Here is a 12,056-nt window from a genome sequence, read left to right on the forward strand (position 1 = left end):
TGTAGCTTAGCGCTTCCTAGTACAACGCAGGGCCCACTGGGCACGGCCCAGTCCTGCCAGTAACTCCCCCAGTGCTCCCAGGAACGCCTCCCAGTCACCACCCCCCCAGTATGACCAGTAACTCCCCTGCCTCACTGCTCCCAGTAACCTCCCCAGTCCTCCCAGTACCCCCCAGCACGTGCAGCCGCTCTAGTAAAATACCTTTATTGCAAACGCGGCCGGGGACCCCCCCGGACCTCGGGGACCCCCCCCCCTCCCCCCAGGGTGCCCCCATCCTCCCCCCCCGGGGCCGCGTGTCCCCCGGCCCAGCAGGGGGCGCTGCGGAGGGGGGCGTGGCGCGCCCGCCGAGGAGGGGGTGTGGATCCCAGCGCTCAGCGGGGCGGAGCGTGGCCGGCGGCGGGGGGGCGTGGCCGGGCGGCGGGGGCGTGGCCGGGGCGGATGAGGGGGGGCGGGGCCCGGCCCTGCTGGAGCGGAGGCGGCGGCCGCGGCAACACGGGGGCGTTGGGCGGGGCCGGGCGCAGGAGGGGCGGGGGCTGCGGGGGGCGGGAGGGAGAGGGCGGCGGGGGCGGGGCAGGAGGCGGGGCCGCGCTGGGGGGCGGGGCCGAGGCTGGCGGCGGGGGCGGGGCCGGGCGCGATACCCCCGTGATCTGCACCTGCGGGAAGAGAGGCGGAGTCGGGGCGGGGCCAGGATCAGGGCTTGGACAGGGACCAGGCTCCAACACTGGGACCACAACACAAACTGGGACTGGGACCAGTGCCTGGCTCAGGACAAGAACTGGGACCAGGACTGAGAGCAGGGCTGAGACTGGGACCAGTTCCTGAATGAGGACTGGGACCAGGACCGGGACGGGGACAGGTACAGGGACCGGGATAAGGGCTGGGACTGGGCCCAGACTGGTCTCAGAACTGGGCCCAGTCCCTAACCCAGTCCCCCCCCACTCACCTCTTCCTCCTCCTCCTCCTCCTGCCCCTCCCCGGGGGGGGGCGCAGGGGGATCCCCCCCTCTCTGAGCCTCCCGTTCCCGCAGCAGCCGGTCGAGGCCGAAGCGGCGGCGGGCGCCCAGCACGAAGCTCTTCACCTGCGCCGCCGTCTTGTTCCCCAGCACCCCCGCCACCGCCGGGAAGTCACGGCCATAGCGCCGCAAGGCTGGCGAGGGCAGCAGGGTTAACGAGGGCAGCGGGGTTAACGAGGGCAGCGGGGTTAATTCTGGGGGGGACAGGACTCACCCTGCACCACCAGGAGCTGCTCGTCCGTCGTCCAGCGAGAGCTGAATTTGCCGTTGCCCTGAGGGAGGAGAAGGGGGGGTTGTGGGGTGATGCAGAGGGACACGGGGGAACACGTTAGGGGACGGCATGACGCTGTGGGGCACAGCAGGGACACGATGGGGCATGTGGGGATATCGTGGGGCACGGCCGGGACGCCTCGGGGACACCATGGGGCACATGGGGATACTGTGGGGCCCAAGGGACGCCGCGGGGCACAGGAGGATGCGATGGGGTACGTGGGGATATTGGGGACACCACGGAGGACGGAGGGACACCGTGACACATGCGGGGACACCGTGGGGCACGGCAGGATGCTATGGGGCACACGGGGACGCTGTGGGGCAGGGTAGGACACAACGGGGTGTGTGGAGACACCCCTCCCCACCCCAGTCCCCACCTCCGGTGGCCGCAGCCCCTCCACGCCACCCTCCAGTGCCTGCTTCAGGCCACTATTGATCTGCTTGATCCGTTGCACCTGCAGGGGCGATAATCACCCCAGAATTTGGAGGAGGGGCAGCCCCACAACCTAGAGGAGCACCCCATAGATTTTGGGGGGGGACGACAGGGTTTTTGGGGTTTTGTTTTGGTTTGGTTTTTTTTACCTGCCGTTTGAGGGATACCAGCTGACAATCCAGCTGCCGCAGAGCCAGAGCCCCCAGGTCAGGGTTGGCGGTGACGCCGGCAACGTCCTCCCGGCTGAGGTGCATCCCCCGGGGGGGGCGGCGGCGGTGCCGGGCTGGGGGGTGGTGACGATATTGCGCTTCTTTCCGCGCGGCGGTTTTGGGGTAAAAAGGCTGAAATTTATTAATGGGGGGTGGGGGGGTGGGGCTGGGCTCACCGCGCTCACAAAGTGAGCATGGTGACCCCCGCCCTCTCCACCCCCCCCCAACCTCTTTTTTGGGGTCCAGTGGCTCTGTCTCCCCGTCGTTAGCGGGGCGATGGTCATCAGTCTCATCGTTGCTGTGGAAACAGGGGTGAAAAGGGGGATTTGGGGGGGGGTTGAGGCTGGGTTGGGGGGGGGGGCGGTGGTGTCTACCTGTCGTCACGTTCTTTGCGGCCCAGGAGGCGTCGCGCCTGCCGGTCCATGACGCTGGTTCGGGTGCGGGTTTTTTTCCAGGAGTAATAATATTTAACGAGGCTGGGGATCAGCTTGTCGGGGAGCTGCGGGGGAAGGGGGTCGGGGGGGTACAGGGTGAGTTTTGGGGGGTTTGGGGGGTGGGGTGGGAGGTGAAGGGAGAGGGGAACCTTAGAAAAGGGGGGGAGACCCTTATAAATGGAGGAGGGAAGACCCCTAAGAAATGGGGGGGACCCCTAGAACTAGAGGGGGGGAGTGGGAGGCAACCCCATAGGAAAGGGGGGGGAGAAAGTCCCCAGAAATAGGGGATGGGACCCCTAGAAATGGGGGTGAACCCCCTAAAAATGAGGGGGGGAGATGGGGGAAAACCCCCCAGAGTGGAGGACAGAACGCCCTAGAAATGGGGGGGTGGGGGAACCCTAGAATTGGGGGGGAACCCCTAGAAATGGGGGTGGGTGGGAGGTACCACCTGCTGGGATGGGGGGGGAGCAGGTGGCACCACTGGGGGCGGCATCGGGGTGGCATGTACCACCCTCTATGGGGGGGGGTCAGGGGGTGGCACGTACCACCCCCTCGATGCGGGGGGGGGTTCTGGGGCAGCCCACACTCCCCCCATCTCCCCGAGTGACGCCGTGGGGGTCCCGTGGGGACAGCAGCCCCCAGCCCCTGGTCACGGGGAGATGCTGGATGAGGCCAGGGATGGATCCAGCCGCTGCGGGGGGGCTGAGAGCTGCTGCCCTCCCCCCCGTGGTGGGGGGGGCGGGGGGAGGGTTTGGGAGTGCATTTTGGGGGGGGCAGGGGGTGTCTCTCACCATTTGTTGGATGCGGGCGAAGCTCTTGCCGTGGAAGCTGAAGGCCTGTTCAAAAAGAACCTTGTCCTCCACCGTCCACTCGTCCGGGAAGGGGGTGAAGTTGGCCAGGTCGGCCAAGGACTTCTCCACGTCGTGCTTGTGCCACAGCAGCATCCCCAGAGCCTGGCGGGGGGGGGGGGACAATGGACAGTGGGGGGGGTCAGGAGGAGCTTGGGGGGCACCCTGAAGGGACCCCGTGCTGTTTAAGGGGGGTTGATGGTACCTGCTCGATGTTGTAGCCGTGCTTGTCCTTTGCCATGGCGATGTATTTGTCCACTGAGGGGGTAAAGGGGGTTGGGGGGGTAAAGGGGGGGTTGAGGGGTCAAAGGGGGGGCAAAGAGCGTTATTGGGGGGGTACAGGGGGTTTAAGGGAGGTAAAGGAGGGGTTAGGGGGCGTAAAGGGGGGGATGGGGGGCAAAGGGGGGTTAGAGGGCGTAAAGGGGGTGTTGGAGGGGGCAAAGGGGGGGTTGGGGGGGTAAAGGGGTGGGTCAGGTGATGGGGGGCACCCTGCAGCACCCCCCCCACCGAGCGATGCCCTGATATGATGGGGGGGGGGGGCTTACGTTTGGCGTCGGAGACACAGTGGTTGGGGGCCCAGACCAGCATCCCCTTCAGCTCCTTGTTGCTGTAGCGGGCGGGGCTCTCTGGGGGGGGACAGGGAGGTCAAAGGGGGGGGGACGGACACCCCCCAGCCCCCTCAGCCCCCCCCCCCAAATCGTCCCTACCTGGTTTGCAGTCAGGAATCACTGCCTGGTAGTCGGCCCCCACCCGGATCATGCTGTCTGGAGAAGGGGGGAAGAGAAAAAGGGGGGGACGGGGATTAACAGGGGGTGGGGGTTAACGGGGGGGTCTACGCCAGTCCCCCGCAGTTGCAGGGGGGGCGGGGGGGGGCAGCGATTGTGCCCCCCTCCCTGCCGGCAAACAAAGCCGGCGGCCGGCGCACACGCGGGCGGCCGGGGACAATGGGGACGGGGCTTTGTTCCCCCCCCCCGCCATGTCCCCGTGTGTGTGCCCCCCCCCCAAACCCTACGGGTGGGGGGGTGACGTGAGCGCAGCTCCCCCCCACCCCAACACGTGGGGCAAGCGCGGCACCCCAACACATACGTGTGGCATGGCGGGGGGGACCACAGGCATATTTTGGGGGGGGGGGCCACAGGCGTGGTTTTGGGGGGGGGCCACTCACCGTGGGCGTGCTCGTCCTCGCTGCCCTCGTCCTCGGAGGGGGGGGGGCCACCGCCGGCGGCCACCGACTTCGCCCGGCTGCGGGACAGGATCCCCGAGGGCTTCTCCATCACCGACGGCATCGCCTGGGGTGGGGGGTGGGCTCAGGATGACCCCCCAGATCCTCCCAGGGGGACCCCACAAGGCCCCGCCGCTTGGGGGGGGGGGCTCAGCCCCGCTGCCCCATGCCAAACTTTAGCCCAACCTTGGTTATTGGGGGGGGGGGGGGGGCGTGGGAATTGAGGGGGGGGGCGGTGTTGCTGCGTTGGGCAGCTGGGGCACCCTCCCAAAAAAAGGAGGAAACACCCCTCAAAATGGGGGGCAAAGTTGGGGGGGGTTAAAAGGGAGGGAAGAATGGGTGGGAGGTGTTTGGGGGGGTCCCGGCGCCCACCCGAGCCCACCCGCGCCCACACAATGCGCCGCCGGCCGCTCCCGCCGCCTGACGGTGCCAAAGTAGTTCCAGCTCCCCCGGCCTCAGCACGGCCCCCCCGCCCCCAGCGTACCCCTCCGCCGGCGGCAAGGGGGGGCAAGGGGGGGGGTGAGGGTGGGGGGCACGGGAGGGGGCAAACATGGGGGTCCCAGCCTCGCTGTGGGGGGTGTGTGGGGCTGGGACCCATAGCCTGGGCGGGGGGGGGCATACGCGTGTGCAGGGTCCCTGTCACCCCCCTGCGTGTGGCTGGAGGGAACAAAGGGCCAGGGGGTGGTGGGGGGACAAAGGGGCTGCTGGGGGGGCCATGGGGATGCTGGGAGGTTGTCACACTCTGGGGCTGGGGGGGCCGTGGGGCTGCTGTGGGGCTGGGGATCTGTCCCACTGTGGGGCTGGGGGGGCCGACGGGGATCCTCCCTCCCCCGTCAGAGGCTCTCTGGTGCTCACATGCTGTGGGGCTGCCCCACACCTCCCTGTCACCCCCCTTCCCAACCCCCCCATCCGGGGGTGCTCACTGCTGTGGGGTCCTCTGGGGCGCAGCAGTCGGGATGGGGGTGTGGGATGCCCCCCATTGCTGGGGGGGGGTATGGGGCCAGCTATAGGGCTGGCTGGGGACTATGGGGCAGGCTGACATATGTGGGCTATGGGGTTCTAGGCCGTGGGGCTAGGTATGGACTATGGGCTCAGGGCTATGGGGCTGCTGTGGGCCAGGGCTCAGGGTGGGGCAGGCCAAGAGCTGTGGGGATGGGCTATGGGGCAGGGCTGTGGGGTGGCCTGAAGGCTCGCAGGCAGGGCCATGGGGCCAGGCTATGGGGCAGACCAAAGGCTGTGGGGCCAGGCTGTGGCGCAGAGCTGGGTTATGGGGCCGGGCTGTGGGGCAGAATGAGGACTGCAGGGCCAGGCTGTGAGACAAGGAGGGCTGTGGGGCAAGGTTATGGGATGGGCTGAGGGCTCTCAGGCAGGGCCATGGGGCCAAGCTATGGGGCAGATCAAGGGCTGTGGGGCAGGGCTGGGTTATGGGGCAGGGCTGTGGGGTGGGCCAAGGGCTCTCGGGCAGGGCCGTGAGGCTGGGCTACGGGGCAGATTGAGGGCTATGGGGCAGGGCCATTGGGCCAAGCTATGAAGCAGCCCAAGGGCCGAGGGGCCGGGCTGTGTGACAGGGCTGTGGATCAGGGTTATGGGGTGGGCCAAGAACTCTCAGGCAGGGACGTCGGGCTGGGCCATGGGGCAGCCCAAGGGCTGTGGGGCCGGGCTATGGGGCAGGGCCGTGGGGCAGGGTTATGGGCCGTGCCAAGGGCCCCGGGGCTGGGCTGTGGGACCGCCGTGGGTCAGACCTGCGGGCGCAGTGTCCGCCATGACACCGCTCCCCTCAGCGAACGGGCGGGGCCCCCTTCCCTCTTTCCCGCCCTCGCCTCTCTCAGCCAATCAGCGACGAGCTGCCTTCGCGCCCAACGGCGCCGCCACGCGCCGGCTCCTTCCTCCTCCCTCCCCCTCCCCTACGGCGCACGCGCGTCCCCGCCCCGTCCCTTCCCCGCCCCTTCCCCGCCCCCTCGGCAAAGGCGCGTGCGCGTTCCCCGCTCTCCGCCCACTTCCCCGCCGCGCAGGCGCAGTGGCGCTGGCCGGCCGCAGGCTCGAGCGCCTCGCGCTCCGCCTCCTCCTCCCCCCCCCCCCCCTTATATATAAGGCGCGCTCCCGCGCGCGCTCCCTCAGTCCCCTCCGCGCCCCCGCGCTGTGAGGAGCCGCCGCGGCCGCGCTCGTCGCCGCCATGGGGGTGAGTGGGGCCGGGGCCAGGCCAGGCCAGGGGGGCTCGTCTTGAGGAGAAGGGGGAGGGGCGGAGCTTTTGAGGCTCCTCTCAGGCGATTTGGGTCCGTCTGAGAGAATTGGGGGGGGGGGGGGCTTCTATCAGGTGATATAGGGCTTCTGTGAGGGGATTTGCGACCCTCTGAGGGGATTTGGGGGTTCCTGTGAGGAGATTTGGGATGTTTCATAGGGATTGGGGGCCATCTGAGGACATTAGGGGCTCTTAGGAGGATATTTGCGGCTCTATGAGGGGACTGGGGGCTCCTGCGAGGAGATTTGGGACCCTCCGAGGGGATTTGGGGCTCTCATGAAGAAATGTGAGACCCTCTGAGGCTCTTGGGGCCTCCTGTGAGGAGATTTGGGACCCTCTAAGAGCCTTTGGGACCTTTCATTGCAACTTCAGGCTCCTGCGAGGGAACTTGAGGCTCCTGCGAGGAAATGTGGGACCCTATGAGGGGCTCGGGCCTCTGTGGAAAGGGGTTAAGGAAGGCGGGAGGGAGGTGGGGGAGTCTCTCAGGGGGTTTGAGGGGGCATTTGGGGCTGTTTAAGGGGATGGGGGGGTCTCTGAGGTGGGTGTCTTAGGTTTTGGGGGACAGGGGAGGAGGGCAGGTGTTTGGGGTGCAGTAGGGTGCATTCAGAGGCCCCAAGGGGCTTGGGGGTCTCCGTGGGGGGGTTGCAGGGACACTGGGAGATCCCGGAGACCTCATCCCACCTCCCCTCTAACCATGGACCCCAACTGCCGGAAAACCTGCGGGTTTTCTCCCCGAAACGAGGCAAAACTAGAGCTTTTAGGGTCTGCCTCCCAGCCAGCGGCAGGTGCTAGGGAGAAAACACTGCTCCAACCCTCAAAAACTCCTTAATTGCCCCCAGAAATGCCAACAGGTGTATTTTTTGGGGGAGGCTTGCTCTGTCCCGCTCCCAAAACCACATGCATCAGCGTTTTTCCTGTAAAATACTGATTTTTGGCTGTGTTTAACTCAGTTCTAGTGGGGGTGAAGCTCGGGAATCCCCAGACCCGCTTTGACACCCTGCGGGTCTTTGGGGCTCGCCATGGATTTGGAGGGATCCCAGCAGGATTGTGGGTCTCCCATCCTTCATTTTGGGGTAAAATCACCCATGTTTGGGTTATTTCTGGTAGGGGACTCCTAAAATTCAACAGAAAGAAATGCTTGCAAGTGTTAACTTTATGTAGATGCTGCTCGGTGCCATCTCCCTGTTCCAGCCTGTCTTACGAGTGCCAGCTTTGTTAAAACACCAAGATTCTGGGGCAAAACCCCACTAATTTAATTATTCCAGTGCTGATGGCCCTGAGGAGCAGGATGCAGCAAAGCTTTCCCACTCCCACAGTGACCAGGAGGGTTCAACACACTCCTGTGAGCTCAGAAAAACACTGGTTTTTTACCCCAAAATCACTTTTTTGCAAGGATTTTGTGGCAAACCCTGTTCCTCACCTCCAACTTGCTTATTTTTGTCTTTGTGGACTTTAATTATTATTAATTTCTGGGCAAAACTTTTTTTGCTGTTGGTGGGCGGAGCTTTGGTATTTGTTAAAATAACCCAGATTTAGTGAAAATTCCCTTTTTTTTTTTGCTGCTGCTCACCGCAGAGGAAATCAAGCAAAGCCAAGGAGAAGAAGCAAAAGCGCCTGGAGGAGCGAGCAGCCATGGATGCCGTCTGCGCCAAGGTGGAAGCCGCCAACAAAGTGAGTGTCCCCCTCGCTAGCAGGGTGAAAAACAGGGTAAAAACCCCACAAAACTGCTGATAAACCTCCCCTGCCGCAGAGCAGGGCCTGGCGGGTGGGAACGAAACTTCCCTGCTTGTTTTTCCAATGTGCCTTTTGGTTTCTTCCAGCTCGAAGATCCCCTCGAAGCTTTCCCAGTTTTCAAGAAATACGACCGGAACGGGTGAGTGTTGCCCATCGCGGTGTCACCGAAGCTGTTCCCGGCGCCGCCGGCGTATCCCCGGTGCCGACGCCGTTTCCCTCCCGGCATCTCCCGCAGTTTGAACGTCGCCATCGAGTGCAAGCGCGTCTCCGGGCTGGAGCCCACCACCCTCGAGTGGGCCTTCGAGCTGACCAAGGCCAACATGCAGACACTGTGAGTCGTGCTTCGCCACCGGCAAAGCTGCCCATCAACGCGGCACAACCGCAATGCCAAGATCCTGGCACTGCGCTGGGAGGGCTCACGGGTGCTCCATCCTCTCGCCGGTCTCTGGGGGGAAACCCTTGCTGGCTGTGATCCCAAATCGGGGGTGGGGGTGTGTTTTTTGCTCCCCCAAATCATTGCGGGGGGTGTGTTTTTCGGGGCCCCAAAATCATTGGGGTGGGTTTTTTGTGCCCCAAGATCATGGAGCTTCCCCCTCCCCCCCATATTGTGGAGGAGTTTTTTGTCCCAAAATTGTAGTGTTGTGGGTTTTGCCCCCAAAAATTGTTGGGTTTTGGGTTTTGTCCCCCAGAGTGGTTGGGTGGGAGTGTTTTTTGCTCTCCCCCCGAGATTGTTGGGGGTGGGCTTTTGCCCCCCCAGTCGCTGGGGTTTGGGGATCTTTTGCCCCCCCAGTCGCTGGGGTTTGGGGATCTTTTGCCCCCCCAAATCATTGTGAAGACTTTGCCTCCCAACCATTGGTGGATTTTGCCCCCAAATCCTTGTTTTTCACCCCAAATGGGCAGGTACGAGCAGAGCGAGTGGGGCTGGAAGGAACGGGAGAAGCGGGAGGAGCTGCGGGACGACCGGGCCTGGTACCTGATTGCCCGCGAGTCTGGTGCCGGCCCTGTCGCCTTCTCCCACTTCCGCTTTGATGTCGAGTGTGGCGACGAGGTCCTCTACTGGTGGGTATCCCCAAAAATGGGGTAAAAAAAAACCAAAAAAGGGTCTCCCCCACTTTATAACACGGCATGTGGTGGTTTTATCCCTGCAGCTACGAGGTGCAGCTGGAGAGCAGGGTCCGGCGGCGAGGACTAGGCAAGTTCCTCCTACAGATCCTCCAGCTGGTGGCCAACAGGTGACAACCGATAGCTTTTCTGGGGGAAAACAGCCGGTTTTGGGGCTGCTGACCCCTCACTGAGCCCCCACTCTATGTTTCCCCCCCCACCCCACTCAGTACACAGATGAAGAAGGTGATGCTGACTGTCTTTAAACACAACCACGGCGCCTACCAGTTCTTCCGAGAAGCGCTCCAGTAAGTGTAAAAAACACCCAAATTTGCTTGGTTTTACCCCGTTTTCCAGCCCGGGGCACGGGGGGAGGAGGAGGAGGAAAGGGGTTTGTCCGTCCGTCTGTAACACGTTGTTCGCACGACTGTCTTTTCAGTGCGCTGGCAACGTGCCGGGGCCGGGCGACGCGGGCAGGCGGGGCAGGGGCAGCCGAGAGAGGTGGGTGCTCGGGTCCCCCCCCTCGGCGCCAGGTCCCAGGGGAGAGCCCCTTTTCCGGGGGGTTTGAACCCCTTTTCCAGGGGGATTTGCCCCTTTTCCGGAGCTTTTTAGGCCTTTTTCGGAGGGTTTTTAGCACCTTTTCTGGGGAGTTTGAACACCTTTTCTGTGGGATTTGCCCCTTTTCTGAGGGTTTTTAGCCCCTTTTCAGGGGGGTTTGGACCCTTTTTCCAGGGCTTTTTAGCACCTTTTCTGAGGGTTTAGCCCCTTTTCCGTGGGGGTGTTTAAGCCCCTTTTCTGGAGGTGTTTTTTGGGTTTGGGGTTTTTTTAGTGCCTTTTCTGGAGGTTTTTTAACCCATTTTCCAGGGGATGTTTAACACTTTTTCTAGGTGATTTTTTAACCCCTTCCTTTCCAGGGAGTTGTTTGAACCCCTTTTTCCAGGTTTTTTTACCCCTTTTCCAGGTGATTTTGGGGGGGGGGGGGAAGGTTATCCTCTTTTCTGGGTGGTTTTTAACCCCCTTTTCTAGGCATTTTCTGGGTGTTTTAAGTCTATTTTGTGGGTGTCCGCCCCTTTTTATGGGTGTTTTTAGAGTGTCTTTTAACTTCTTTTCCAGGTTTGTGGGTGGTTTTAGCCCCTTTCCTGTTTTTTTTTGCCCCATTTTTCATGTGGGGAGGTGTATCCTCCTTTTCTGGGGGTTTTGAGCCCTTTTTCCAAGGGTTTTTAGTCCCTTTTCCAGGTGATTTTTTTTTTTAGGCTGGCCTTTTCCATTTTTTTTTTTAAAACCCCCTTTTCTTGTTCTTTTTGTTTAAGAACCTTTTTCTGTTTTGTTTTTGGTTGGGTGTTTTTTGGTTTTTGGTTGTTTTTTTTTTTTTAAATCCCTTTTCTGTGGGGTTTTTGGTGGTTGTTTTTTTTTTTCTTCAGTCTCTTTTTAGGGTGGTTTCCTTTACCCTTTTTCCAGTTGTTTTAACCCCCTTTTCCAGGTGTTTTTAACCTGTTTTCTGTGTATCCCATCCCCCACCTCCCTTTTCTGGGTGTTTTTTTTTAATGTCTTCCCCAAGTATTTTTAGGTGGTTTTAATCCCTTTTTTGGGTATTTTTAGTGTTTTTCACCCTGTTTTCTGGGTGTTTTGTTTTTTTCAGCCCTTCCCCAAGTGTTTTTAAACCCCTTTTCTGGCTGTTTTTAGGGTGGTTTTACCCTTTTCCGGGTGTTTTTCCCCTCCCCATTCCAGCCATTCCCCCCCCCCCCCATCACCTCCCTCCCCTCCCTCTCCCCGTAGCTTCGGCCAGCCAGGGAGGGTGACACAGGGGGGGTCAGGGTGACACGGGGGGGGGGTCGAGGTGACTCAGGGGGTGGTCTGGGTGACACGGGGGGGGGGGTTGGGGTGACGCCGTGCCCCCCCCCAGGTTCGAGGTGGACGCCGCCTCCCCCAGCGTCTCCGGCTGTTGCGGGGACGATTCCTCCTACGAGATCCTCAGCCGTCGCACCAAGTTCGGGGAGAGTCACCCCCACCCCGGGGGGGGACACTGCGGGGGCTGCTGTCACTGAGCCCCTCCCCCACTGCTTTCTGTACCCAAATTTCAAGGTTTTGCCCCCAAAACACCTCCTCGCCTCGGGGATGGGTACCCAACCTGGTTGTAACCCCCGCCTCCGGTCACCGAATGGGTGATGGGGGGGTGGACATGACACACATACCCCCCCACCCCATCCCCCTCCTGGGGTGGGGGGGCTCATGGGGGGGCTGGGGGAGGGGCAATGGTTCATTTTGGGGCTGGAAGGGGAGTTTTGCCCATTTTGGTTGTTTCTGGTGCCTCGCGGGAGTCGAGGCCCCTTCCCCCCACCCCCTGTTTTTTTTTTTTGTTTGGGTTTGGGTTTTTTTCAGCGATTTCGTTTGTATGTAACAAATAAATAATAATAAAAGTTTAATTTGGCCTCGGGGTGGGGGAGGGGCAGGATGCGTCCCAGTTACCCCCAGTTACTTACTGGGGGAATAGCGCCCCCCCTCGGACTGGAGGACTGCACTTCCCAGCGTGTTCTGGAGCTGAGTAATTACC

At 62.2% G+C, this 12,056-nt stretch overlaps 2 protein-coding genes across 3 annotated transcripts; one reads left to right on the plus strand and one right to left on the minus strand.

The window, feature by feature from the left end:
- Positions 1-318: 318 nt before the first annotated feature.
- Positions 319-4,897, minus strand: RCOR2 (REST corepressor 2). The gene is made up of 12 exons (XM_069809426.1): positions 4,375-4,897; positions 3,917-3,973; positions 3,755-3,835; positions 3,415-3,467; positions 3,153-3,314; positions 2,302-2,426; positions 2,156-2,225; positions 1,868-2,059; positions 1,663-1,740; positions 1,227-1,284; positions 944-1,146; positions 319-653 (listed from the first exon to the last, which is right to left on the minus strand). Exons 1-12 carry the CDS (start codon positions 4,493-4,495, stop codon positions 372-374), a joined length of 1,482 nt encoding a protein of 493 aa, XP_069665527.1. The 5' UTR covers positions 4,496-4,897; the 3' UTR covers positions 319-371.
- A 1,543-nt stretch (positions 4,898-6,440) lies between these two features.
- On the plus strand, positions 6,441-11,928 carry NAA40 (N-alpha-acetyltransferase 40, NatD catalytic subunit). Of its 2 annotated transcripts, XM_069809428.1 has the most exons (9): positions 6,441-6,610; positions 8,246-8,341; positions 8,491-8,543; positions 8,640-8,735; positions 9,305-9,463; positions 9,553-9,636; positions 9,736-9,813; positions 9,945-10,006; positions 11,409-11,928. In XM_069809428.1, the coding sequence occupies exons 1-9, from the start codon at positions 6,605-6,607 to the stop codon at positions 11,669-11,671; spliced, it is 897 nt and encodes a 298-aa protein (XP_069665529.1). In that variant the 5' UTR covers positions 6,441-6,604; the 3' UTR covers positions 11,672-11,928. The 2 variants fall into 2 exon arrangements, with proteins under 2 accessions (XP_069665529.1, XP_069665531.1); XM_069809430.1 differs by lacking the exon at positions 9,945-10,006.
- The last annotated feature ends 128 nt before the right edge of the window (positions 11,929-12,056 follow it).

Source organism: Haliaeetus albicilla, chromosome 22, assembly GCF_947461875.1.
Source record: "Haliaeetus albicilla chromosome 22, bHalAlb1.1, whole genome shotgun sequence".
In the NCBI taxonomy this organism is placed as follows: Eukaryota; Metazoa; Chordata; class Aves; order Accipitriformes; family Accipitridae; genus Haliaeetus; species Haliaeetus albicilla.

Coding starts and splice junctions, on each gene's coding strand:
- RCOR2 (XM_069809426.1), bottom strand. CDS start 4,495: ATGCCGTCGGTGATGGAGAAGCCCTCGGGGATCCTGTCCCGCAGCCGG. Junction 2,226..2,301: donor CGCAAAGAACGTGACGACAG/GTAGACACCACC, acceptor CTGTTTCCACAG/CAACGATGAGACTGATGACC. Junction 2,060..2,155: donor CACTGGACCCCAAAAAAGAG/GTTGGGGGGGGG, acceptor AATAAATTTCAG/CCTTTTTACCCCAAAACCGC.
- NAA40 (XM_069809428.1), top strand. Junction 8,342..8,490: donor AGGTGGAAGCCGCCAACAAA/GTGAGTGTCCCC, acceptor GGTTTCTTCCAG/CTCGAAGATCCCCTCGAAGC. Junction 9,814..9,944: donor TTCTTCCGAGAAGCGCTCCA/GTAAGTGTAAAA, acceptor CTGTCTTTTCAG/TGCGCTGGCAACGTGCCGGG.